Source organism: Mastigoproctus giganteus, chromosome 13 (genome assembly GCF_048544385.1).
Source record: "Mastigoproctus giganteus isolate SK-2022 chromosome 13, ASM4854438v1, whole genome shotgun sequence".
In the NCBI taxonomy this organism is placed as follows: domain Eukaryota; kingdom Metazoa; phylum Arthropoda; class Arachnida; order Uropygi; family Thelyphonidae; genus Mastigoproctus; species Mastigoproctus giganteus.
The window spans coordinates 159,662,883-159,690,870 of NC_143587.1; the positions used below are offsets into that span (position 1 = coordinate 159,662,883).

Sequence of the window (27,988 nt, forward strand, 5' to 3'; positions counted from 1 at the left end):
CAGAGTGGAAGCAGAGGGTGCTAAGAATCTCTGGGTACGACCAGGCTGCCATGCACGGAAATTGAACTTGGCCTGTTATAACGTACGATCACTCATCGGTGAAGACAGGATATTAGAGCTGGAAAAGGAATTAGAAAATGTGAATTGGAATATCATCGGTTTGGCTGAAACAAGAAGAAGAAATGAATCACTTATAAATTTATCAAGTGGAAATCTGCTGTACACCAATGGAAACAGTGAGAGGAGTGAAGGTGGAGTTGGGTTTCTGGTCCATAAAGATTTTAAAAACAACATTTTGGAATTCAAAAGTACATCACCAAGGGTGTCAAGACTAATACTCAAGATCTCTAAGAGGTACAAGCTAAAGATTATAATGATTTATGCACCAACATCGAGCCATGATGATGAAGAGGTTGAAGAAATGTACACTGAAATTGAGAGTCTTCTAGATGAGCAGAAAACCCACTACAATATTATTATGGGGGACTTCAATGCTAAGGTTGGAAAAAGGCAAAACAGTGCAGAAAGAGGAACTATAGGAAATTTTGGAATTGGTGAAAGAAATAAAAGAGGTGAAAGACTTGTGGAATTTGCAGAATCTCAAGGAATGTCAGTAATGAACACTTTTTTCAAGAAAAGGGTGAACAGAAAGTGGACATGGAAGAGTCCAAATGGATTAACAACTAATGAAATCGACTTCATTCTCACTAACAGAAGATATATTGTGAATGATGTTACCGTCCTGAATAAGGTAAATGTTGGAAGTGATCACAGAATGGTAAGATGTACACTTGATATAGATGTAGGAAAGGAAAGGAAAAAACTGACTCGAGTAAATAATACAAAGGTCTTTGAAATAATAGAGGAGGAGAAAAGGCAGTATGTACTGGAACTTAAGAACAAGTTTGAGCTTCTGCAGACTGCTCAGGACCAAGATATCGACGAGGAATATTACAACTTTCTGAAAGCGATAAAGCCCAAGAAACCTATAGGGAAACAGAAATCCAAAGAAGAAAAAATTAGTCAAGAAACACTTGTCATGATGAACCAAAGACGACAAATGAAGAGCAAGAAAAACACTGACAGGGAGAAAATTGAGTATACTGAGTTATGCAAAGCCATTAGAAAGAGACTCAGAGAGGACATAAGAAGATTTAACACAAGAAAAGTAGAACAAGCATTAAGGGAAAACAAAGGATTTAAATCAGCAGCCATGAGCAGTAATATAGAAAGACAAATGATACTGAAACTGAAGAATAGCGATGGTGTACTTATAAACAGCAGAGAAGGCATAATTCAAATAGCAGAAGACTACTATAGAGAATTATACAAGGAGCGAGGGAATGATACCAGCAGTGGGGAAGATGGATTGCAAAGTAGCAACACATACGACATACCCGATATTCTTCCTGATGAGGTAGAACATGCATTGAAGAAAATGAAAAATCGGAAAGCCCCGGGGGAAGATGAAGTTACTGTAGAGTTGATAAAATTGGGAGGAAGAGACATAACACAAAAACTGGCAAGGCTCTTCACAAAGTGCATTAGAAAAGGTGTGATGCCTAAGCAGTGGAATAATGCAATCATAGTTTTGCTGCATAAGAAAGGAGATAAATCAGAAATTGGAAATTATAGACCAATTAGCTTGTTATCCCAAATCTACAAGTTGTTCACAAGGGTCATTACTAACAGATTAGAAAGAATACTTGATGAGAATCAACCGAAAGAGCAAGCTGGCTTTAGGACAGGATTCTCAACTATGGATCACCTTCACGTAATATCACAGCTAATGGAGAAAGCAAATGAATATAAAACACCATTATGCCTGGCATTTGTGGATTATGAAAAGGCATTTGACTCCATACAGCATAAGGCAATGTTTCGGGCACTAGAACGACAAGGCATAGATACTCCATATATTATGATTTTGAAGAAAATATATGAGAGTGCTACATCCTTTATTAGACTAGACAAAGACAGTAGGAAATTTAAAATCGAGAAAGGAGTTCGACAAGGAGACACAATATCTCCGAAGCTGTTTACTGCTGCCCTTGAGAAAGCTTTCAGAAGATTAGACTGGTCGCAGAAAGGAGTCAATGTGAACGGAGAGTACCTAAACCATTTACGATTTGCAGATGACATTGTGGTCATAAGCCACGATCCCAAAGAATTAGAGGAAAATCTTAATCAGTTATGCACAGTTAGTAAGGATTTTGGACTAAAGATGAATATGGCTAAAACAAAAGTAATGATGAACAAGTATGCCACAGAAAGGGAAATAATGATTGAAGGAGCAGTAATTGAAAAGGTGGAGTCATATACTTATCTGGGACAAGTTATTAGCTGTAATAATGATAAATGGCTGGAAGTCAAGAGAAGAATAAATTTTGGATGGATAGCATTCAGGAAATATAGTCACATACTGAAGAGCAATATCCCAGTTTGTCTGAAACGTAAAATAATGAATCAATGTATACTCCCCACCATGACTTATGGAAGTGAAACTTGGGCACTCACCAAAAGAATGGAAGAGAAGCTAAGAACTACACAGCGAAGAATGGAACGAATTATATTGGAAATCAGACTGTTAGATAAGAAGAGAAACACATGGATTAGGCAGCAAACTCAAGTAAAGGACATTCTTATCAAAACTAAAGAACTAAAATGGTCTTGGACAGGACACATAGCTCGAAGACATGATGACAGATGGACTAAGAAAATAACAGAATGGTACCCAAGAGGAGCTAGAAGAAAACCTGGAAGACAAAGGCGGAGATGGATAGATGAAATTCATGAGTTTTTGAGTAGTAAATGGATGGCCAGTGCTCAAAACAGAAGGAACTGGAAAGTTGCTGGAGAGGCCTTCATCCTGCAGTGGATTGAAAATGGCTGATGATGATGATGATGATGATGTCCAAGTGACATCATATCTCTGCTATTCCTACAATGTTTGCATTTGATGACTTAATCAGTACATCAAATTCATCATATTTTCTTTTAATGCTCCTATCTTTAGTGTACATGCAAGTAAATGAGGTATACACACACATATATATATATATGTATTTACTTTTGTTCCATGATGATGCACAGCAGCGCCTGAAATCCCCAATACCTTGATTTCCAGGCATGTAATTATGTACACTTGATTGTACCACCAGCTGTTATATATATGTTGCATATATGACAGCCTGTGATAAAGACCATATTGCTATCATCATGTCCTATTTTTTACTTATTAATATCACTCATTATCTTTTAATCTTAGGTATTAATTCCACTTATCCCTTAATTGTAATTATAACATTTCAAGGAGGCTTTATGCTTGGGAACTAAAAAAAAAAAATAAAATAAATAAAAAAATCACAAGGTGCTAAATTTGGTGAGTACAGGGGACCACAGTGATAATGTGCTTTACAAGAAATTCTTGAGTGGAAAGAACTGAGTGTGCAGGGGCATTGTCATGATGCAAGTGCAAATTGTAGCCCACTTTTCCAGCAGTTTTATTCAAACATCATCATTTCACAATCGCTGTAGAACTTTTTCTTGTAGTATTCCCAGATCCCTATTTGAACATTCAGGAAAAGTTCATAAGTTTCTGAGTCAGCCCTACACCCATGATTCGTCACCAGTAATCTTGTAAGAAATAAAGTGCGAGTCAGAAATAGCACATTGACAAAGATCCTGATATGTCAGAACTTGCTACTCTATGTGATGATCAGTGAGAATGCAAGGCACAAACTTGACTGGGCATTCAAGTTTTTGCCATACATCCAGTCTTGTGTTGAAATTAATTGACACATCCCATAACAATACCAATTTCACTAGCAACTTTGCAGCTAGTTAAATGTTAAACACTCTTTGATCAGATCATAATGAACACAAATGATCGAAACATTGATTTTTGAAATTGAAGGATGGCCAAAGCATGGTTAATTTTAAATGGACAAGTGGCGTTCTTTAGACTTTGTTACTTCTTCTTTAAACTTCTGTTATTTTTCCTTAATTTATTATAAAATTTAGGAAAATTAACAGAAAATTTGATAGATTCACTGTTCAGTAAGATGACTCATTTTAAAATGCAATGAAACACATAAAATATCTTCTATTCAATTCATGTTAATTTAGATTGGCTGCAGATAAATGAGTGATTCATGCATTACTTTGTCTATATGATTCACTCAACGTGTTGTGATATTATGTTGTCTCATGTCATGTAACTTAATATGATATTACTGCACTTCTGACTTCTTGAAACATCGCATATAAATGTATGATTTACTGCAAACCTGATTGGGATGTTAAATTCTTTTCTAAAATGCATGTATGTGCATTATATATATATGCTTATGTTTAATTTATTTAATTTAAAATATCGGATGTATTTCAGCTTCATATGGAGGAATTGCATGTTGCTGCCTCTAATGAATGCTTAATTATTTATTTATTTATTCACTTTATTATAATTTAACTTATGTTAATATTTAATATAATTCAATGATAGTATATATATATTTCCCCCCCCCCTTTACAGCCAATATAATTCACTTAGGATATGCCAATTTGGAGGTAAGTGACATTTTACTTTTATTAAATGAACATACTATACAGAAAATTATTGAGAGAGAGATTCTATAAGTATCCATTTTATGTTAAGGTTTAGTTTGGTTTGTTTAGCTGACCACCTATATAATTGGGTTTTTTCCCCTAAAAGGTATTTTGTCTATTTAGCTGATTTTATCCTTTTACAAAGTTTTATACTTTACTTTTTTTTCTACTTAGTCTAATGTTGAGTTGTGTGTGTACTTTAGCATGTCCTCCAAACTTTACTTTGAAATTTGATGCCTTATTATTTGGGGGAGGGGATCTTGCCTATCTGCAAATTTCAGTATATGGTCTTTGAGTCTTATATTCAGTGTAGTAGTTTCAGCGCAGGTTCTTTTATATACTGTGATGCTTTCCTCTTAGAGTGAAAGTTGTAGAGCAAGATTAGAGGGAACTTTACTTGTTCATAATAACTGTTATTGGTGACATAAGGGGGGGAATAAATGAAAATATATGAAATCCCCCCCCACAAACGTGTTGTTCAATTTTTCACTGAAATGGATACTTATAATTAATGTCTAAATTGCACTTGTAAGACTGGCAGGAGTATATTTACAGTCCTGGAAGGGCAGATATTTCTGGTGCAATTTCCATGTTTGCAGGGTTTGGGAGGATCAAACAAGTAAGGTTGTTCTTGTAATAATACTGGTACTCATTAAAAAAAAAAAAAAAAAAAAAAGCTGCTTTTTTTAAAAAATACCAATAGGTGAAGTTGTACAATTTTTATTTTTCGATTCCAAAATACAGTAGTTGTTTTTGCTTGATCACATCAATTTTTTGTACAGAATATAAAAAAAAAAAAAAGTATTTTGCATAGCAAAATATATAATTATGATGCTTTTAGAAAAGCAATGCCATATGTACCACAATTAAGTTTTGAGAAAAAATGGGTTGTTTAAAGTTTTTCAGTCTTGTTTTCTTATTTCTTGCAAACTACAGAATAGAATGTATTTAAGTATTTTAGGTCTGAAATATGGCGGATTTTGTTTAAAATGTGAACAGAAAATAAATAAATAAATATACATCTGCAGCCATTGTCAATCCACTGTCAGATGGACGCCTCCTCAACAATCATCTTGGAGTAATCAACCATAATCTGTCACACTTGTCCACTGCGGGTTGGCAGATTGACCGTATTTAGCAGTTGGGGGCTTGAACCACAGTCTACTTAAAGAGTGTGTATGCTGTTGCATTACTGCTCCTGACCACTTGGCTGTGGTAGCTTACTACACACAAACACCACCACCACCACTACTAAATGTAACAACAAAGGTTTTACTTATATGTCAATGTAACTGGTTGCACTTGAGGTGACGAAGGTGTTGGAGAGAATGCTAGTTGTAATCAAGCAAGTTATCAACTTCTTTGGCGACAACTACTGCTTGTGCTTCTTGACCAGCAATAATGGCATTGAAGTCTCCATGGTGAGATGTTGGGACTTTAGCTGAAAAGCTTGTAAGATTTTCAGAATTAAAATCATATGTTTACTGTATTTGTTTGGAAGAGCCACAGTTTAAAGGTTAAAATTACTGGCATCATAAGATTTGAATTATTAGTGACAAACACTGCAAGAAAGCAAGCTTAAACAGCATAAAACCTAATAGTTTGTCTAGTTCTTCCTTCACTGCTGACTTTAACAACACCAAATGGAAGTTTGTCTTGTAACCATTCTTCCTCAGTTTGAATTTATGACCCCTATGTATATACAGTGAAACTTCTCCTAACGGACACCTCTCTTTAACGGACCTCTCTCTGCAACGGACATTTTCAAATTCCCCAACTCACCTCTATTGGTTTTAACGTGTTTTCAGCTTCTGTCTAGCAGACATTCTCTGTAACGGACGCGGACAGGCAATCTGCACTGTTTCGTTTAGATTAGCACTTAATTTGATCTCCCCATAACGGACAGCGGGCGAGCTCACGGCCCTTTTTCTATAAACTTTTCTTCCACGTATTGCCTCAATTGTGTGTTTATTTTCTATTTCCGATTCTCTGAATTTTATCAAGGTTTACGTCGCGGTTCTAAACCCTTTTTCAAGAATTTTAAGCCACTTGTAAAACTTCTGATGAATTCGGTGTGTGCATGGGGGGGGGGGGGGATTTGGTCGGCCTTTCGTCTTTTGAGTTTCAGTTTTCAGTTTTGTTCAGTGTTATGTGAAGTGCACAATGTCTTCTCGTAAACATTTAACTTTAAAAGATAAAGTCGAACTCATTAATGCGTATGATTGGCAAAAAAATAGTGTTCGCAATCTCTCTGCAAAATTCAAAATCGGGAAGACGCAGGTAAGCGACATCCTAAAGGAAAAAAATGAACTGCTCAAACAATTTTGGCAACACGGAAATGATCAGGTTCAAAAATCATTCCTGAAAATTGTTGGACTACAAATTGACAATGTTACGTATGAGTGGTTTTGTTGCGCACTTGCTAAAAAAATTCCCATTAATCGGCCTATTATTAGGGAAAAGGCTTTGGAGGTTGCAAAATCTGTGGGAGTAAATGAGTTCAAAGCTTCTGTGGGATGGCTAGACAAGTTCAAAACTCGACATAAAATTTCTTGGAAAACCGTAAGTGGTGAAGGTGAATCTGTTGATACTGGGTTTGTAACAGAGTGGACCGTGAAATTGGAAGATTTATGTCATGATTTTGAAGCTAAGGATATTTACAACTGTGACGAAACAGGGTTGTTTTTTAAAGCTCTTCCTGAAAAAACAATGAGTCTAAAAAATGAAAAGTGGCAGGGCGAAAAAATTTCTAAGGAACACTTGACTGTACTATTTGTGTATAAATATGCTGGGAGACTTTGAACAACCTCTTGTTATAGGAAAACCACAAAATACTCGTTGTTTCAAGGGCATAAAGTTGAATCTTTTGAATGTTGACTGGAAATCTAATAAAAAAGCGTGGATGACATGAGATATTATGAGCGAATGGATAAGTCACTTTAACCAAAACATGATTTGTCAAAACAGAAAAATTATTCTTTTCATGGATAATGCTGCATCTCACACGCACATTGAATTGTCCAACATTTCAAATCGTTTTTCTGCCACCAAACACATCTGCAGAGTGTCAGTCCTTGGATCAAGGGATAATAAAAAAATTTAAACTTTACTACAGAAAACGTGTTTTAAGACATCTCATTGCAAACATGAACGATGTAACATGTGCGAGTGACCTTGCAAAGAAAATCAGCATCCTAGATGCAATTCAGTGGATTTCCTCTTCAGTAAACGCAATTAGAAAACAAACTGTCGTGAACTGTTTTGTAAAGTCTGGCTTCTCAAATGCAAAAATTGAAGTTGTGAACAGCAATGTGGAACACCAAGAAGAACAAGAACTTCAACATCTGTTGATAATGTACGATACTTCAGCTACAAGTGACCCTGGCTACAAAGATATAGACTCAAACCTCACTACAGAAGATGGTGCTCTAGATACCAACGACATTATCATCGATATTGTTCAAGAAGTTCCTCATGAGGATGAAGAAATGGAAGGAGGTCATTCTGTCGAACAACATATTAACGACGAACCACCGATGAAAATAGAAGAAGCGCTCATACAAATCAATCGTTTAAAAATGTTTTTCGCCGCTTAAGAAGATACTGAAGGACTTTCGATGGTTTCTTCACTCCAAACAAATGTTGAAAACAAAATTATCAGCCGGAAGAAGGTGCAGAAGAAAATAGGTGATTACTGTATGTATTTTTCTTAAGATAAAGTCATAATATGCATAGCACAATTGTATGTATATTATTTACAAAAATATTGTGCAAAATCTGTATATAATTTAATTTAATTTTACATTAAACGTTTAACGATTTTTCTTTCTTTTTTTTTTTTCTCCCTCAGACTTCTTGTTAGCAGACACTTCTCTCTAACGGACAAATTTTCGTTTTCCCTGGCTGTCCATTAAAGGGAAGTTTCACTGTACTCTAACCAAGAGGAAGGATTCCTTCAGTGTTGAAGCTTACTCAGTACATTCAAAGCCATAATCAGGTCTTCCTCAATCAGATCTCCTTGCAGGTGCTGCAGTTTGCAGAACTGCGGCCTTTCCTGATAAGAGGGTGCCATTTTGTTCCCCATCTAATCTCATTGCTCTTCTCAGCACCTGTTCCAGCAGATCACATCCTTCCTAAAATGAGGTATCCAGACTTGTGTTCAATACTCAAGTTGTGGTCTAACCTTGGTCTTATACAATGGGATAATCTTCTCCTTATCCCTGCTGGCAAAATTCCTGTATACCATTGACAAAACCCCATGAGCTGTCCTGGCAGCTTGTCTCTTCAATGTTCAGAGAACTTCATGTATGACTGACGATTATCCACAGTTCTTTTTTTCATTTTCCACTAATTTAAGTGTGATATCACACAGTTGATATCTGGAATTACTGCTTCCCCTATACAGTACCTTGCATTTGCCAGTGTTAACTTGAATTGCCACTCCTCACCCAATCTCCTTAATTTTTCTACATCTTATAAAATATCCTGATTACTGTCATTAACCACCTTGCCAATCTTTGTGTATCGCTATAAACTTAGACATTAAGCCTGATAATATGCCTTGATCGGTATTATTAGTAAATATGGAAAACAACAATGAGCCCAGCATTCTGGTTAAACTTCACTAATAACAGTAGTCCCAGAAGGACATGTTCATTGGTAACTACTCCTTGTCTTCTCCCACTCAACCATTCCTTTATTCATAGTAGTAACTTGTCCTTAGTGCTATATTTCCCAATTTGAACAGCAGTTTCTGTATTACTATATCAAAGTAGCCAATCTGATAAATTTTTTTTTTAATGAAGGAAGATATTTATTGACATTAGAATACATTGTAATTTTCAGGAAATACGTGTGAAGGAAGGTTGTTCTAGAAAATGGAAGTTGAATGAATAAATGAGGAAGAAGAAAAGTTGGTTCTGTGAGTTTGAAGTTGGACAATATAAGGATGCTGACTAGTTGCGGCATGTGTTCAGACTGCTTTGGAAGAGAGAGAGAGAGAGAGAGAGAGAGAGAGAGAGAGAGAGAGAGAGAGCAAGAGCAGGAATTATAGAAGCCAATTCAGAAAAACAGCACTCATGGAAGTATCTATAGAAAAGCCACACAGCAGAAACTGAGCATCTATGACACAGAGTGGAGTCAATAATTAATCTAGCTACCCTCTTTTGAATAAAATCTACAGGCATGAGAAATGTTTTGAGGGCATCACCCCAGATATGGGAACAACATTCCATGTTAGGGTGAATTTACGATTTGTACAGAGTGATCACCTGGTTGGAAGGAAAGTAACGCCAAGAGCTAAAGAGAAAACCCAGTTTTAGATGTAGAGGAAGCAATGTGTTTAATGTGCTTATGCCGAGAGAGAGAGATTAGAAGTAAAGGTAGTCAGGGTAATCCCCAATAGAGATATATGATCTTGCTTAGAAATCGGAAAGTCATCAAAGATAATCATAGGAGCAGAAGAATCATATTTGGGAGATATAAGTTAGGACTGAGTTTTAGAAGGATTGAAATCAACTAAATAATCTTTGCTTCACTGGAGAATTACCTGGATATCAGCATTTAAGGAATTGGTAGCGGATATTTGAGAAATTCAAGATAGGGGGATTCACAGACTAAAAGATTAATGGTAGCTGCAGGCAGAGGTGAAAATAATTCTTGCACTGCTTCTATTGTAATGAGCAGCAGCTTAGAGAGCAAGTTGCTAGGGATTTCAAGAGCTGCTTGGAGTGATCATGGAACAAGTAAATAAAGGCTGTGTTAAGATAACTAAGAGTAAGAACAAGTGCATGTATACTTGTACATGTACACTAATGTTAGAAGTATAGTAAATAAAATTGATGAATTTGAAGTGCTGATCAAGACATCAAAGGCAGATATTGTTGTGATATCAAAGATATGGTGTCACACAGATATAAGCAGTGCAGAATTGTATTTGGAGAGTAAAATGTGTACAGAAAGGACAGATAGGGTAGGAAGGGAGGAGCGGTTATGCTGTTAGTTAAGAAACACATAAAATCTAAGGAAGTGCATCTAGTTGACATGGGTGGACAGTGCAATGTTGAGTCTGTTTGGTTTGACATAAACACTGGGAAATGAAAATTGAGAGTAGGAGTGTGTTATAGGCCTAATGACTCTGATGAGTACAATGAACAGTTGTACAGAGAAATAGAATGGGCCAGTAAATCAGAATGTCTTGTAATGGGGGATTTTAACTTTCCAGATATTGACTGGAACTTGTAGTTGGTCACTTGCATTCCTGCAAGGCTTTTGTGGATTTATTCGGGGATTTTTCTACAGCAACATGTTTGAGGGGCAACCAGAGGGAGTAATACTCTTGATCTTATTATCAGCAGTGATTATTCATGCATTAAGAATTTGCAGATAAAGGAACCACTAGGTGACAGTGATCATAGTGTACTGATGTGGGATTTACTTAAAGATCTAACCACCATCGAGGGTAAAGGGAAGGGTTTTTGTTTTCGTAAAAGTGACTACAGTGGTCTCAGACAGTTTTTAAATTCTATACAGTGGGATCAACTGATGATGTTACCAACAGTGAATTCTAAATGGGAAGCTTTCAGGGGCTTAATCTTGCAGGCTATTAGGCTTTTCATACCAACTAAGAAATACTGTTCAATGTTCAGGCCTAAATTGATGTCGGATGAATTAATGAGGCTCGTGACAGAAAGGAAAAATGCATGGGATGAATATAAATTATCAGCCGACACAGAAGCCTATGGCAGATATAAGCTAGTCTTAATCAAGTCACAAAGGAGTTTAGGCAGGCGAAGCCAGATTATGAGAAATTTTTGGCAAAGGACTCAAAGAAAAACAGCAAAGAGTTCTTTACTTATGTAAACTTTAAAAGGAAGGGGATGAATCAGATTGGTCCACTTAAAATAGATGGTTTGACTATTGATGATCCTGCTCAAGTAGCTGATAAACCAGGCCCGGGCAAACTATGGCCCGCGAGCTGCATGCTGCCCGCCACACATTTTTGTGAGTCCCACGAGCTTTAATTGTATTTTCAAAAAAAATTTACTTATTTTATGTCTTTTGTGACGTCTTTTTGAAAAATAAATTTGTATATGTAATACATTATAGAATTTGTCGACTTGTAAATTGTTTTATCATCTCTGTATTGTTCAAATTGAGATAGAATTTGAAATTGTGCGCGAACCGGAGCGAGCCAACGGGCGCTTTTATAACAGTATAATTTGCGATTATAATCCAGCCACGTGAAACTACTGTAACAGACAACCGGTGATGACAGAGTAATAGGATAGGACTGCTGACCAGTCACAGTTCCAATCTGTTTTCTCTGACGGTCATTCTGCACTTAGTTTTTTTGCATTATCTTCAGTTATCATCTTGATGCCAGTAGTGATAAAAATAATATTTATGCTCTTTTAAAAATGAATAAAAAACGAAAAATTCAACAAGAGCATCGTGTCTTCAATGAAGAGTGGAACAAAATATTTTTTTGCTAACATAAATAACAAGACTATTTGTCTCATCTGCCGGGAGAGTGTCTCAGTGTTGAAAGAGTACAATATTAAAAGACATTTCACTTCTGAACATTCCGAATATGGTGCCAATTTAGCTCTGGAAGCAAGAAAGAAAACTGCTAATGGATTGATTCAAAATTTATCTAGGCAACAAAATGTGTTTACGCAAATCTCTTAAAGACCTAACTAAGGAACAAGAAGCTACTGTAGAGGCAAGTTTTGTTATTTCTCATATAATTGCAAAAAGCAACGAGCCTTTTTCTGATGGAGACTATATTAAAGAATGTTTTGTTTGTTTGTTTGTTTGTTTTAGGGCTTTACGGCGCAAGGACAGCAAAAGCCATAATGCGCCTAACTATGGTGATATTAAGATACATAGTTCTATCTGTATAGATGATATTCAAAATTATATTGTGTTGTATAGTTTTATCTGTTTGAGGAAATCAAATATTTTGGTCACATGTGGTGTGTCTGCTAGTAGGTCAGAAATGATGAGAGAGGTGTTCGTCGTGGGAAATGAGATAAACATAGCTTGTCGCTCAGTACTGTACTTGGGACAATCACTGAGTAGATGGTGGACAGTGAGCTGAGTGTTACAGTTTGTACACGATGGCGGGTCAGTGGCTGCAAGCAAATAAAGATGTGTTAGGTGCGTGTGGCCTATCCTTAATCGGGCTAGTACAACTTCTTCATGTCGGTTTTCACGTATACTAGATCTCCATGGTTTTAGACCTTTTTTTATGCCAAGTAGCTTATTGTTGACCTGATTCTGCCAGATATGTTGCCATTTTTCAAGGCATCGTTTATTTATAATGTACTTATAGTCAGATGCAGGTGTAGTGAAGGATTGGGTCTATAGGATCAGTAGCAGTTTTGGCAGCTAGGTCGGCCTGTTCATTTCCAGGAATTCCAGTGTGACTAGGGATCCAACATAACAGAACATGTTGTTTATTCTGGTTTAATTTAGTCAGAGTATTCCAGATCTGTTTAAGTAAGGGGTTATCATTTTTTGAATTGCGTTGTATGGCTTGGATAGCACTAATGGAGTCAGTATAAATAATGCTGTGCAGTTTAGTTCTTGAGAGTGTGTAGTTTAAGGCCATGTGGAGTGCACAGAGTTCTGCAGTATAGCTGCTACATTCAGTGGGGAGTTTTTTTGACAAAGTGATGTTAGGAAATACTGCTGCTGCACCAACATGATTGTCTGTTTTAGACCCGTCTGTGTAAATTGGTGTGTACTGGCCGTGCTGGGTTCTTAATGAGGCGTACATTTGCAGTATGTTCTGTTGAGATAAGGTGTGTTTTCCCCAGGCTGTCAATGAAAAGTCACACGGTGGTATATAATATGTCCAAGGTGGGACCGTAAGAGAGGCAGTGGGCTGTATCTTACTAAAGTCAATTTGCCAATCGGCCTGCAATGCACAAAGACGTATCCTGGTTGGTGGATTTATTGATGGATACGCTTGGTATAGGTTTACCCATTTAGAAGAGAAAAGTCTGTTCCAAGTGGGATGGTTTGGATGCCCTTTGAGTTTTGCTGCATAGTGTAATAAAAGCATTTGTCTGCGTAGCTGAAGGGAGGTTTCATGTGCTTCAGCATATAGGCTGTGGACAGGTGATGTACGGTACGCCCCCAGTGCAAGACGAAGAGCACTGTGGTGCACAGGATCAAGCCAGCGTAAAGCGCTTTGTCTAGCAGTGCTATAAACTACAGAACCATAGTCTAGACGTGAACGTATTAGCACATGGTACAACTGTAATAGTGTGTATCGGTCAGCTCCCCATGTTGTGCCTGATAGAACTCTTAAGATATTTAGCTTTTTTAGACAGGTAATCCTGAGGGTTTTTACATGTTCCAGGAAGGTGAGTTTTTGGTCAAGTATCACACCAAGAAAGCGGACACTAGGGACAACTGGTATGATTTGATTTTCTAGTCGAAGTTCTGGGTGTGGATGTAGGTTACGCTTCCTGCAAAAGTGTATACTGACAGTCTTTTGGGTTGAGAGGCGAAACCCATTGTTTTGGGCCCATTTTGCTATTTTGTTGATTGTACATTGCAGCTGTCTCTCTACCATTCGCATATTAGGCGAATGGCAGGCGATACTAAAGTCATCGGCATACAGGGTAGTGGATATTGTTTGTGGCAGGTCCTGTGTTATTGAATTCATTTTTATATTAAAGAGGGTAGCACTTAGCACTGATCCTTGTGGCACTCCTTCTTCCTGTATGAACTTTGAAGATAAGTGGTTGTGAAATTGAACTTGGAATGAGCGGTGTTGTAAGAAGTTTCTTATAAACTGTGGTAGGTGTCTGCGTAGTCCCAGATCGTATAGATTTCGCATTATACCATATCTCCAGGCAGTGTCAAACGCTTTTTCAATGTCAAATAGGACCATCGCAAGATGTTCTTTGCGCACGAAGGCGTCACGGATATTTATTTCTGTCTTAATCAAAAGGTCAAGAGTGGATCTACCTTCACGAAAGCCACACTGCACTGGATTCATAAGGTTATTTCGAGCTAGAAACCAGGATAACCGAACGTTGATCATTTTTTCCATTGCCTTGCATATGCAGCTGGTGAGTGCAATAGGTCGATAATGCTGCGGATTTGAAGAATCTTTTCCAGGTTTTGGAAATGCCAAAACATAAGCATGCCGCCATTTGTCAGGAAAAGTGTTTTCTTTGAATATTCTATTGTAGAGCAATAAAAGTGTTTTGAGTGCGGGTTCAGTAAGTTTTGCTATCATTATGTAATGTATTCCATCTGGTCCTGCTGCACTGAGTTTAGTGGAGGCTAGAGCATGTTGTAATTCTGACATTGTAAAAGGGAGATTATATGCAGCACTGGATGTTGATTCAAAATTAATTGAGTGTTTTTCAGCTTGTGCTTTGAGTGTCTGGAATTGTGGCGAGTATGATGTCACAGCTGATATTTCCATGAAAGATCTACCTAGAGCGTTTGCAATCTCCTCTGGCTTTGTAATATCAGAGCCATTTACATTCAGAATGGGACAGTTGACACTTGGATGTTTTGCATACATACGCTGTATTTTGGCCCAAATTGTGTGGTTTTTGTCGTTTTTGTAATTGTGGAAGCGAAACGCCTCCATGCTTCCCTTTTGCTGGTCTGTCTAACTCGTTTTGCTTTTGCCCTTGCCTTTTTAAAGTAGATGAGGTTTTCTGTTGTTGGAAACTTTCTGAAGATGTTCCATGCTCTGTTCTTCTCTTTTTTTGCGGCACTACATTCATTATTCCACCACACTTTAGAGCGGGCCGATATTTTAGTGGATCGTTTCGGAATTGCTTTGTCCGCTGCTTGCAGTATTTTGTTAGATATATTAAAGAATGTTTGACTGAAGCTTGTGGAATTATATGTCCTGACATTAAACACAAATTTGAGAATATAAGTTTATCTCAGCGAACCGTAGTAAGAAGAATTGAATGTATCGATACAAATTTGAATGAGCAATTATTATCAGTATTAGAATCCATAACATAGTACTCGATAAATCTCGACGAAAGTAATGACCAAACGAATACTGCACAGTTATTAAGTTTCATATGTGGATGTACCTCTAATTTTTAAATTATTGAAGAGCTTCTTTCAATGGAATCTCTTAAAGACCAAACAACGGGAGCCGATATATTTGAAAAAGTTGAAAAATGCTTAAGAAAATATAATTTACAATGGAACAAAATGGTAAGCGTAACAACTGACAGAGCACCAAGTTTGACAGGTAAATATGTTGGAGTGTTAAAGAAAATTCAGGATAAAAATTTGTGAAAATTTTCCTGATTATAATTTAATTACAATTCATTGCATTATACATCGACAAGTGAAGGAACTGGAGTTTTAATTGAAATCCATTCAAACTTTTTACCATATCATGGGCATATAAATTTTTTCCTTGTAACACGGTGTTGAAAGTATTTAAGTGTGTCACAATGTTCAGGGTAAACGCAAATTCACAAATCCAGTTATTATCAGTTAATTCGGGAAAGTCCATAATATTTTTCAGTTTTAGAAATAGAATGATGTCATCTTTAAGATCCCATACTCGTCAAAGAACTTTTCCTAAGCTAAGCCATTGAATTTGGCTATGATAAGGAATATCTGTGTACTCTGATTCAATATCTTGAAGAATATTAATGAATTGTCTATGTTTCAGGCTCCCTCACATCTTGTATTATTAAACTAGTAAATTTAATACGATTGAGGGAGCCTGAAACATAGACAATTCGTTAATATTCTTCAAGATATTGAATCCGAGTACACAGATATTCCTTATCATATCCAAATTCAATGGCTTAGCTTAGGAAAAGTTCTTCGGCGAGTATGGGATCTTAAAGATGACATCATTCTATTTTTAAAACTGAAAAATATTATGGACTTTCCCGAATTAACTGATAATAACTGGATTTGTGAATTTGCGTTTACCTTGAACATCGTAACACACTTAAATACTTTCAACACTGTTGTTACAAGGAAAAAATTTATACGCCCGTGATATGGTAAAAAGTTTGAATGGATTTCAATTAAAACTCCAGTTGTTCCTTCGACATTTATTGATTAACAAGGTAGACCACTTTCCTACCAGCACATTATAGCCTTAGCAGCTGATGTGCCATTAAACCTCCAGAGCAACAACAACAACTTTCCTACCATGAAGTTGCCGAAGATTCCAGAAAGTAAATTTGAAAAATATTGTGAAATTATCAACGCTTTGAATAAAAACTTTTCACGAAGATTTGGCGACTTCCGAAAAATAGAGACAAGTTTGGCAATAGTACATGACCCATTTTCAATAGAAATTGATAGTGCACCGAGTGAACCACAACTTCAGATTATAGATCTGCAATGTGATACTGATTTAAGGGAATTTCACCATCGTGAGGGCGCACCTCCGTAGCCAGGTGGGAAGGAGCAGCAGTGCGTAGCACACGCTTCTTGATTAGACCAGGGTTCGAGCCCGTCACCACCACCAAATACGGAGGATGCGGAAAGGTCAAGGGAATGACCATCGCATATTCCCGGAGCAATATGGTCTTAGTTGCTAATGCTCCTAAAAAAAAAAACCAAAATAACAAATAATAAATAACCGTCGTGAAGAAATCTGTAAATTTTACAATGCTCTTAATTCGGACAAATTCAACGAACTTAAAATAAAAATGAACGAAAAATGTTGGTTATTTTTGGATCAACCTATATATGTGAACAAACATTTTCCATCATGAATCTAAATAAAAATTGTTTACGATCAAACATCACCGATGAACATTTACAAGCAGTTTTAAGAATCTCAACTACAAAAGTAACACCCAAAATTTAAAAAAATGTTAAAAGATGTAAAACAGTTCCATTCATCTCATTAAATTCTTGGTTGTTAGAGAATAATTTTTTTTTATGTTATATTTCTTCTTCATGATAACAAATAATATATATCTAAAAATAGTATTTTACGGGCCAGCCTTCATTTTGAATTCCTAATGTGGCCCTTCAGCCAAAAAGTTTGCCCAAGCCTGTGATAAACTGAATGAGTATTTTGCATTCACACATGAGGAGTTATTCAAGGAGTAGAATGCCAGAAGTTTATCAAACTCTAACAGGGAGATAAGTGATTTTGTAATAACTCAGAAAAAAGTGGAGGAGAAATTGTTGAAGTTAAACATAAAAAAGGCACTTGGGGCAGATGGAATCTATCCAGTTATAATGAAGGAGGCAGCAAGCGAAGTAAGCAAACCCTTAGCCATAATTATGAGAGCATCCTTAGAGTCAGGGGAGGTTCCCATGGACTGGAGATGTGCAAATGTATCTCCAATTCAAAAAGGGGGTTCAACGGGTGATACAAATAATTATAGACCTCTTAGTTTAACTTCTGTTTGTGGAAAATAATGGAGTCACTAGATAAAGAAGTGATACAGGATCCCCTAGACAAGACAGCAGCAATAGTTCAGACACAGCATGGGTTTGTTAAGGGGAAGTCTTGTCTGACCAATTTGTCTGATACCGTTGCACATGGAAGACTACTGTCAAATTGGAGCAGTATGGCATTAAGGGCAACTTATTGCAATGGATAATGGGATGGTTGAGTGGGAGATGGCAGAGAGTGGTAATAAGTGGACACTGCTCTGTGTGCATTAATGGTATTAGGGGAGGCCCCCAGTGTTCGGTGCTGGGCCATTGTTGTTTTGTGTATTTATCAATGATATTGATGAAGGTAATCAGGCCTAATGTTCAAGTTTGCAAATGATACAAAGGTTGGCAGGGTTGTTAATTACAGTAAAGACAGTATGCTACTGCAACAGGATCTAGAAGAGTTAGGCAGATGGACTGAGAAGTGGCAACTGAAGTTTAACATTGACATATGAAAAGTACTCCATATGGGTAGTATTAACCCAAGAGAAACATACCAACTGTGTGGTACAACACTCAGGGAGGTAGAGAATGAAAACAGACCTGGGAGTAATTGTGCAGTCAGATACAAAGTTCTCTGAGTAGTGCAAACGGGCTGTCACAGCAGGTCATGGAGTTTTGTCAAAGATATATAGGAATTTTGCTAAGAGACAAGGAGGTGATTATGCCTTTGTATAAGGTAATGGTCAGGCCACACCTTGAGTACTGTATACAAGTCTGGAGGCCTCATTTTAAGAAGGATGTAGAGCTGTTCGAACGAGTAGAGAGAAGGGCAACAAGATTAATGAATGCAACAAAGATTTGCTCTTATGAAGAAAGGCTTAAGTTTTGTAAATTAAAGTGTCTGGAGACTTAGGCACCTGCGAGGTGATCTGATTGAGGTGTACAAGGCCTTGAATGGTTTGAGCAGGCTCAATGCTGATAGGATTCTTTTGCTTGCATAGATTATGAACCAGAGAGGGCGTAGATTCAAATTGAGGGAAGACATTTGCAGAATAGATGTGCGGAATTTTGCCTTTAGCCAATGGGTAGTTGATTGCTGGAACTGACTTCCATCTGTCGTGGAAGTTGATGGCTTAAATAAATTTAAGGCTGAACTAGACGAACATTTGGAGTAACCGGATGGGTGAAATGGGAAGGGGTTTTTTTTTTTTTTTTTTTGGCTGATGCTGCATAACCCTGCTTTCTTGCATCATATGCCTCAACTAATGCTATTGGTAATAAGATTTTTAGGTGGAGTGCGGAGTAAAGGATTCCATCCCTACAAGAATAATTTCACTGAAATGATCTGAGCAAACACTGACATCAGAAGATTTGACAAGTAATCTGACCAGGGAAAAGAAAAAAAGAAATCTTGCAGATCATTCCATTTTTCATTCTTGTAATGCCAAACAATACTAGATTGAGAATGACCCCAAGTGAAAGTCCCCATTGGAGAAGAGACCATTAGCAAGTTGTGATTTGAGGTGTCGAGAGTACCACTCACCTCTGCATTGTACTTAGAAGGATTGTGAGAAAAAGATCGTGTGTTGGCTGCATGGTTAATTTAGTCTGGTATTCTGGTAGGCAAATCAGTAATGTGTGTGTGAGGTTATTATCAATTGCAAAAGCCTGAGCATATTGATTAGCTGGGGTGTCTGGTATTGATTAACTAGAAAATGGAAGCCAGCTGGGATTGTGAACATTAAAATCAGCAAGGAAAATTACCTCACTATTAGGAAAGTTGGACTGGAGAAAGTTGTATTTCAGAGAGAGGAAGTCAGAGTTCCAAGTTATTAGTGGAGTTGGGAGAATGACAGTGGCAACAGATGAATTTGACAGAATGTGGTAGAGAGATTTTAATCCAGAGAAGATTGAAAAAGAAGATTTTAAATTACTTAATTTCTGACAGAAAATATCAGAACAGATATGTGCACAAGTACCACTTTTGAAGTGAAAGGAATCATACAGCAAATAATTCAGGCAACTGAAATGAGCAGTAATTGAATCACCTGATAACTGGGATTCTGTTAGAAAAAGTACTTGGGGTTTGGCAGACTAAGTGGAAATTGACATCATTGAGATTAGAACTGAGACCATGTATATTTGTGAAGTGAATGAGGATGTGTTATTATTATTATTATTATTATTATTAATGGCCATATTGTACAAGGAAGCCTGAGGCTTATGCTGCACCAGCCAAAAAAAAAAAAAAAAAAAAAAAAATTCCCAAGTTACCCCCTGAGAGAGAGAGAGAAGTAGAAAGGAATCACCAAGAAAGAGAAGAATGATGATATCCAGCTCAGGACCCTGGGTTTGCCAAGCCCATACTCACTAGATGTGAGCCCCCGGGGTTGATGTGTTTGGGAGGTTTAGATATTTTCACAGATAAGTTTTTTTCTCTTACTTTGCCAAATTCATTTGATGTATTCAGAAGTAAGAAAAGGTGGCGAGGACATGCTGTATGAAGTAATTAAATTTTTGGACATGGCTTACACATGGTAAGAATATATCCAGCTCCTTGACATAATGTGGCCTTGACAATGCCTTCCTGCATACACACTACTCGGACTCCCTCCAGTCACTATCTCGCAGAGTAGAGGCAGCAAGATTATATACTAACTGAGCTGGAGACCTACTAGGGTGTTACCAATAGGTTTGATCCAGTGGACTATCTAGCGGCCGACTTGTGAATACCATTTTAGAGCTGTACCCTCGAACTGTAAGGAAGATTGTATCTCGCCATGATGTCCATAATAACCTCAAAAGACATCAATCATACTGCATCATGTAAGAGATGGGGGATTGCTGGAGCTTTTCTCTGGAGACTAAACATTGGTTCCACTACTTCAAGCTTCCCATAAACAAAGTGTGGTGGTCTTGCACTGGTTGATAGAGTCATCTACCACCTGGTATTGTGTGGTAACACAGAGGTGGCATTCCTTCATGTGGTGTGGGAGCCACACCTCGACCTCTGCTTACATTAGTTCACACCTGGGTGGTCATCTGCAGTGTGCTGGGTATCTTATTTGAAGGCCTTGACATGGGGGGGGGTTATACCCAGCGTTATTAACAGTCCCATTGTCATGAAGGTGCAGGCAGAGGATTGAGCTGTCACTGACTGAGCAGTCTTTGCTGAAATTAGGTGCGCTTGACTTGAGTTTAACTCTAATACCTGTTCCATCAGTGCCAGGTATCAAGCACATCTTATCATACCTGATTGGTTAGATAACATCTCCTCTTTACAAATCCATGCTGTAACTGCAGTATGATTGTATATTTGTACGTAAATGTTCCTGCATTACTTTTTCAGAAACTCCATTATTTATCTTGGAAAAGAAGCATAGTCAGGCTTAATGCCAAACCCCTTCTTGAATACGTTTGAAAAAATAAAAATCTTGTTTTCCAAAAATTTAGCACCCTAAGCTTTCCTCTTGATTATTCCTTATTAGTATTAATAGTGTTAATTATTAGTATTAATAGTGGCAAATGATCCAAAAAAAAATCAGATAGTTGATAATCTGTATGAGTATTTTGCATCTACATTCACATGAGGAGTTAAGGGAGGAAAATGCCGGAAGAATAATGGAATGAATGGTTAAAGATGCATTGCAGGATCATCTAGACAAGACTGCAGTAATAATTCAGACACAGCATGGGTTTGTTTAGGGAAAGTCTTGTCTGAGAAATTCGATTGGATACTATTATGTGGTTACAAAGGAACTGGATGCAAAAAATAATTTTGTTACCATATACTTGAATTCAGGAAAGCTTTTGACACTGTTGCACATGGAAGGTTACTGTACAAATTGGAGCAGTATGATATTAAGGGTAAGTTGCTACAATGGATAAAAGGGTGGTTGAGTGGTAGAAGACAGAGAGGTAATCAGTGTATGCTGCTATGCTGCTCTTCATGGACTAATGGCCATTATGGGTATATAAGGCATTAATGGGTATATCAGGCTTAATGTTAAAGTTTGCAGATGATACAAAGGTTGGCAGGGTTGTTAATGGAGTAATGGCAGTGCGCTACTGCAACAGGATCCAGAAAATTTGGGCAGATGGGTTGAGAAGTGGCAACTGAAGTTTAACATTGACATATGGGTAGAAATAAACCCAGAGAAACGTACCAACTGTGTGGTTACAGGTAGGGTGGTAGAAAATGAAAAAGATCTGGGAGTAATTATTCAGTCAGATATGAAGTTTTTTGAGCAATGCAGACAGGCTGCTAGAGTAGGTCATGGGGCATTGTCAATGATATACAGGAATTTTGCTAGTAGGGAAAAGGTGATTATCCCTTTGCATAAGGCAATGGTCATGCCACGCCTTGAGTACTGCATATAGGCCTGGAGGCCTCATTTTAGGAAGGATGTAGAGTTGCTTGAGCGTGTACAGAGAAGGGCAACAAGATTGTGGAAGTTGATAGCTTAAATAAATTCAAGGAGGAAGTGGACAAACTTTTAGAGTGAATGGATCTGTGAAATTCAGTTTTTTTTTGTTTTTTTTTTGACTGGTGCTACATAAGTTTATACAGTTGGTTTTTTGCATTACATGCCTCCACTATTACTACTACTACATTGCACGTCATCTGTTCAACCTTGCTAATAATTTTTCTAGTTCTTCCTCAAATTTATTCATAATATCCAGTTCAACAATGCCAACTGGAAGCCTGTTTCAACAGTCAGCTGCCTGCTGGCTGTTTACTCAATCCATTGAAAGCTTTAAATGCTTTAGAGATCATGTGCATTACATGCACATGATCTCTAAAGGGTAAGCACACCCTTTTTGAGCCTTGACAAATCTCATTGCTCTTCTCTGTGCACAGTCCAACTGAACCACATCCTTCTTAAAATGAGTCTTTCAATCTTGTATTCAGTACTCAAGATGTAGCCTAACCATTGTCTTATACAATGGTATCATTTCCTTATCCCTGCTGACAAAATTCTTGTATATTATTGACAAAACTCCATGAACTCTCCTAGCCACGTGTCTGCACCACTCAGAAAACTTCCTATTGGACTGTATGATTATCCCTAGATCTCTTTTTGTTCTCCACAACCTTGAGATACTACCTAATTAGTATGTTATTCTGGGATTACTGCTGCCCATGGTCAGTATATTGGATTTATCAGTGTTAACCCACTTCTCATCCTATCTGCCTAATTTTTTTTTGATCTTTTTGCAGTAGTATTCCTTGATTCTTGTCACTAAACATTTGGGCAACCTTCATATCATCTGTGATCTAAGATATTAAGCCCGATGCCTTCATCAATATCATTAATAAATATAGAAAACAGTAATGGACCCAGCACTAATCCCAGGGGAATCTCCACTAAAAACAGTAGCCCAAGAAGATCAGGGCCTAATGATTTGTCTTCTTCCATTCAACCATCCCTTCATCCATAGCAGTAACTTGCCTCTAATGCCAAACTTCTCCAGTTTGTTTAGAAGTGTTTTATGTGGAACAATAATAAAAGCTTTTCTGAAATGTGAGTGATATGCTCAGGAAGATTTTACTTCCTGGAATGACCAGGACCCTCACAAGATGAATCACCGTTTGTATCACTCCTATTGAGATGGTTTATAATGTCCGAACTTTACAATAAAAATATTTTCATGAGAACCAAGACTAGCATTACAATGTGACACCTGGTTAGACTGGTTATAGAGAGGCTGGACACTGAACTTGGCAGCACTAATCAGTTAATAAGGAAAGCATTTCATGCTTACTCTCTCTCGTGGCATGGACTTAAACACTATTGCTATTCTTGCCACAACTTATATTTTTACAGTGGAACATAAAGTGTTAAGTTGTATTTCTTTCAATGAAAATTTTACTCACCTTCAAGATGGATCAATATTTGATTTTCACAGTGGTGAGTATAGTACTTAGTACTGTGCTTGGGTTGTAGGTTAAAAAGATGAAAGAAGATATTTGTTGACATTAGACTTGAACTTCTGTAGACTGTACTTTTGTAATTTTCAGGAAATACGCATGGAGGTTGTTCCAGAAAACGGTAGTTGAATGAATAAATGAGGAAGATGAAAAGTTGGTTCTGTGAGTTTGAAGTTGGACAGTAAATGGATGTTGGCTGGTGACGGCACATGTTTGGACTGTTTTGAAAGAGAGCGGGAATTGTAGAAGCCAATTCAGAAAAACAGTGCCCATGGAAGTATCTGTAGAAAAGGCATGCAGCAGAAACAGTATATCGATGAGACAGCAAGTTGAGGTACTCTGTTAGAGATGAGTCATTAATTAACCTAACTGCCTTCTTCTGAATGGAATCTAGAAGCCTGAGAGAGGTTTTGGGGCACACCCCCAGATGTGGGAACAATATTCCATGGTAGGGCAGATTTGCAATTTGTATTGAGTGAACAGCTGTTTGGAAGAAAAGTAACTCCGAGAACGAAAGAGAAAACCAAGTTTTTTGGATGCAGAGGAATCAATATTTGTAATGTGCTTGTGCCAAGAGAGATTAAAAGGTCAGGGTAATTCCCAAATATCATTTTGCCTAGAATTTGGAGTGTCACCAAAGATAAGCATAGAAGCAGAAGAATCCTTTTTGCAAGATATAAGACAAGACTGAGTTTTAGAAGGATTGAAATCAACTAAGTTGTCTTTGCCCCCCTGGAGAAATACCTGGAGATTGGCATTTAAGGAATTGGTAACGGATATTTGAGAAGTTGGAGCTGATTGAGAAGGGCAAGATTCAAAATGGAAAGTGGAATGCAATGTGCTATCATCAGCAAAACTATGGATAGCATTTCCAGTCAATGGAGGGAAGGTCATTAATATACAAGAGGAAAAGAGTGGGGGAAAGAAATGAACCTTGGGGGACACCAGCATTAGTGGAGAAGTTAGAAGACAGAGAGCCATCTACCATCACTCTCAGTGAGCGATCAGAGAGAAAACTGGATAACCAATTACCAAAAACAGTTGGCAAACCATAAGATGGAAGCTAGTTTAGAAGACCTTTATACCAAACACGATTGAAATCCTTTGAGATGTCAAGAGCAACTGCTTGTGTTTCCCCAGACTTTTTCCATTTGTCCATAAATGAGTAACATAAGCCAGAACATCACCAGTGGATCGACACTGACGGAATCTATATTGGCGATCATTGATCAGACGGAAGGTTTCTAGGTAGTTTAAGAGGTGGCAGTTAATTGATTTCTCAATTACTTTAGAAAGAGTAGAAGTAATTGCAATAGGACGATAATTGAATGGGCAGGATTTGTCACCCTTTTTAGGAACTGGCTGGATATGAGGAAATTTCCAAGCAGAAGGAAAAACATCTTTGGAATAAGAAAGTGATAAAAGCCGGCAAAGAACAGGAGTAAGTTCAGGAGCACAGGTTTTGAGAGCAAGTGGAGAAATACCATCAGGACCTGGAGCTTTCTTAGCATCAAGATTCGTCAAAATCCTTCTGACATCCTTTTTATGGAAAACCACAGGACACATTGAATGGAACGTGTTGGGAATGGTGGGAGGTGTTTTACCAAGATCATTAATACATGAGTTGGAAGAAAAGGTATGTTTGTGTCAGACGGCACCTGGGATTTCTCTCATCTCCGCATGTGTTCACTGTATCGAGGACAGTACACTGTCAAGCCAGAGACTTGAAAGTGTGTGGCCCGTGTCTGTGCAGTGCGATGTGTTGTGCCCATTGTTTGTCTGGCTTATTGGCCGCCAGGCCCCTAGTGGGGCCCGACATTGCCTATCCTCGCCATGTGAAGGCTAGTTGGGTGTGTCCAGTATCACAACAAGTTGCTCTGGCAGGTACTGCCACCTGGTTTCCTGGGATTTCAGTGGTTAGAACCTAAAAAACAATATTATGTGTTTGATCTTAATGCTTAATGGGATTACTGTTTGGAAATCACTGGTTGGGGTTGAACATAGAGAGATGTGTTAAAAGGTCTAATAAGTCGGGCAAAATTTTGATGTTATTAAATTTAAACATGTGAGATACATAAAACGCTACATAAAAGATAGTGTTAGTTGTCTTAGAGATTTACACGAAACTGGTAGAATTTAAAGGTTGATGAATTTGGCGGCATTGTTAAGGGGTGTATTTGGTCAGTTTAGTGAGCGAGGGGGGAGAATAGATAGAAGAATAGGGACAATAGAGTAGGCATCCCCAAAGAGGTCAGTGGAGACAAGCTCCACCAGGCGAAGTATGGGGGGAGGCAGGGAGGGGGAGACAGAGACCAGTCTCCTCCCCCTCCCCTACCCTTGGATGGGGTTTTAAAGGGAACCGGGTTAGAGTACCCAGTTCAGATTGCCAATGGCGTGTTGGCAACAAAGCTGCAGAATGTCTTTGTCGGCGATGGTTGTCATGTCCAAGTAGTGTCGAATCCAATAAGAAGGTCAAGCTGCCCATCCCACTCTGGGGGTGGGATATGTTAGCTGGCAGCAGAAACCCACCAGGCGAAGGGGTGGGAGAGACACACATTTACTTTATTCATAATCTGCATTCTCACTCTACTTGCATTCATTTTTTTTTTTTTTTATACTTTTTTCTTATATTTTATAATTTTTTTCCAAGTTTTATTTATTTATATATATATATATATATATATTATTTATACTTTATTTATATATATATATATATATATATATTATTTATACTTTATTTATATATATATATATATATATATATTATTTATACTTTATTTATATATACAGTCGAACTTCCCTATAACGAATTCGATAAATCCGGCAAAAAAATTCGTTATAGTGAAATTTCATTATACAGAGGATATCTTTTTTATTAGAAATTGTTATCTAATTAGAAAATGAAAATGAATCTACATTTATTTTTAATGTATTTTATTTCAAAAACATACTTATTTAAATTACGTTTACACAATTTTCGCCGTAAATATCACAAATTAAAAAATAAAATGTAATTTTTGTTTGTACAGTACAATTAAAAAATTGTCTGATTCTCCAAGTAAACCTCACATTTGTTCAGAGTATCATTTTTAACAAAACTGTAGACCCATACGAACCATTTTAAAAGCGTTAATCATTTCTTCGCGAGTTGGCTTTTCTTCGGGTTGTTCTGATGCATCTTCAGCGTCATCGTTAATTTCTTCGTGATCATGGTCGCGTCTAACACTGTTCAGCAGTATTTCATCTTCATTTGGATGTTCTGCTGTGATCTACCTAAATATAACTATCCATCGTTATTTCATTTTTGATGTTTCCAGACGATTCTAATAATGTCCAAAAGTTTTTCAGTTGTGAAAGGGGCAGTTCATCTTGTTCGTTCAGTAACACTTTCTTGACAAATAACCTTTTCCACAATTCTGTGGCGCTTCTTAAATTTATCTAGCTACCCAGTGCTCGCATTAAATTCTGTATGTTGAAGGGACTGTGCAAATTTCAGAGCTTGTTGCTTAATTATTAGGCCCGATATTGGGATATTCTTTTCATGTATCATTTGCACCCATTTGGGGGGGGGGAGATGAAATGATATGTAGTGTAAATTTAAATACTAATTGCCCTTTTCTCACACTTACACTTTCATTCATTCTTCTAGCTTTCATTTCATTTATTTGACTCTTGCTTTCTGCACTGCACTCTCTGCTCACCTCAACTTTTATTCTTCAGTTGCCGACCAGGCTAGCCGGGTGGGTAAAGTGTCTGCCTGGCAACCCAAAGGTCGCGGGTTCGAATCCCGCCTCGGGCTTGGATCAAAAGTACTGCAAAAAAACCTTGGGAGGCGCATTATGGCCACAGAAGCTGATGTGCCAACAACTACCAAAAAAAAAAAAAAAAAAAAATTCTTCAGTTGTGGTGCAAGTTTTTTGCAGGCCAGGGGAGAATGCAGTGATAGTGTTTGTGCGGTTAGTAAATGTTTGTTAGTATATATAAAGTAATGTAAGTAATTTTTAACTTTGTATTCTTTCGGCCAATTACATTTGCTCTTCCACTCATTCCCATTCACACACTCTCTCTTTCCCTCATGCT

At 37.5% G+C, this 27,988-nt stretch overlaps 1 protein-coding gene across 3 annotated transcripts in view; it reads left to right on the plus strand.

The window, feature by feature from the left end:
* LOC150076551 (ubiquitin-protein ligase E3B) overlaps positions 1-27,988 on the plus strand; it is a 711,739-nt gene that overhangs the window by 252,537 nt on the left and 431,214 nt on the right. For all 3 annotated transcript variants that reach the window (XM_090387665.1, XM_090387666.1, XM_090387667.1), the window contains one exon: positions 4,535-4,569. In XM_090387665.1, the coding sequence (XP_090243791.1) occupies positions 4,535-4,569 (35 nt within the window). The remainder of the gene's footprint in view (positions 1-4,534; positions 4,570-27,988) is intronic.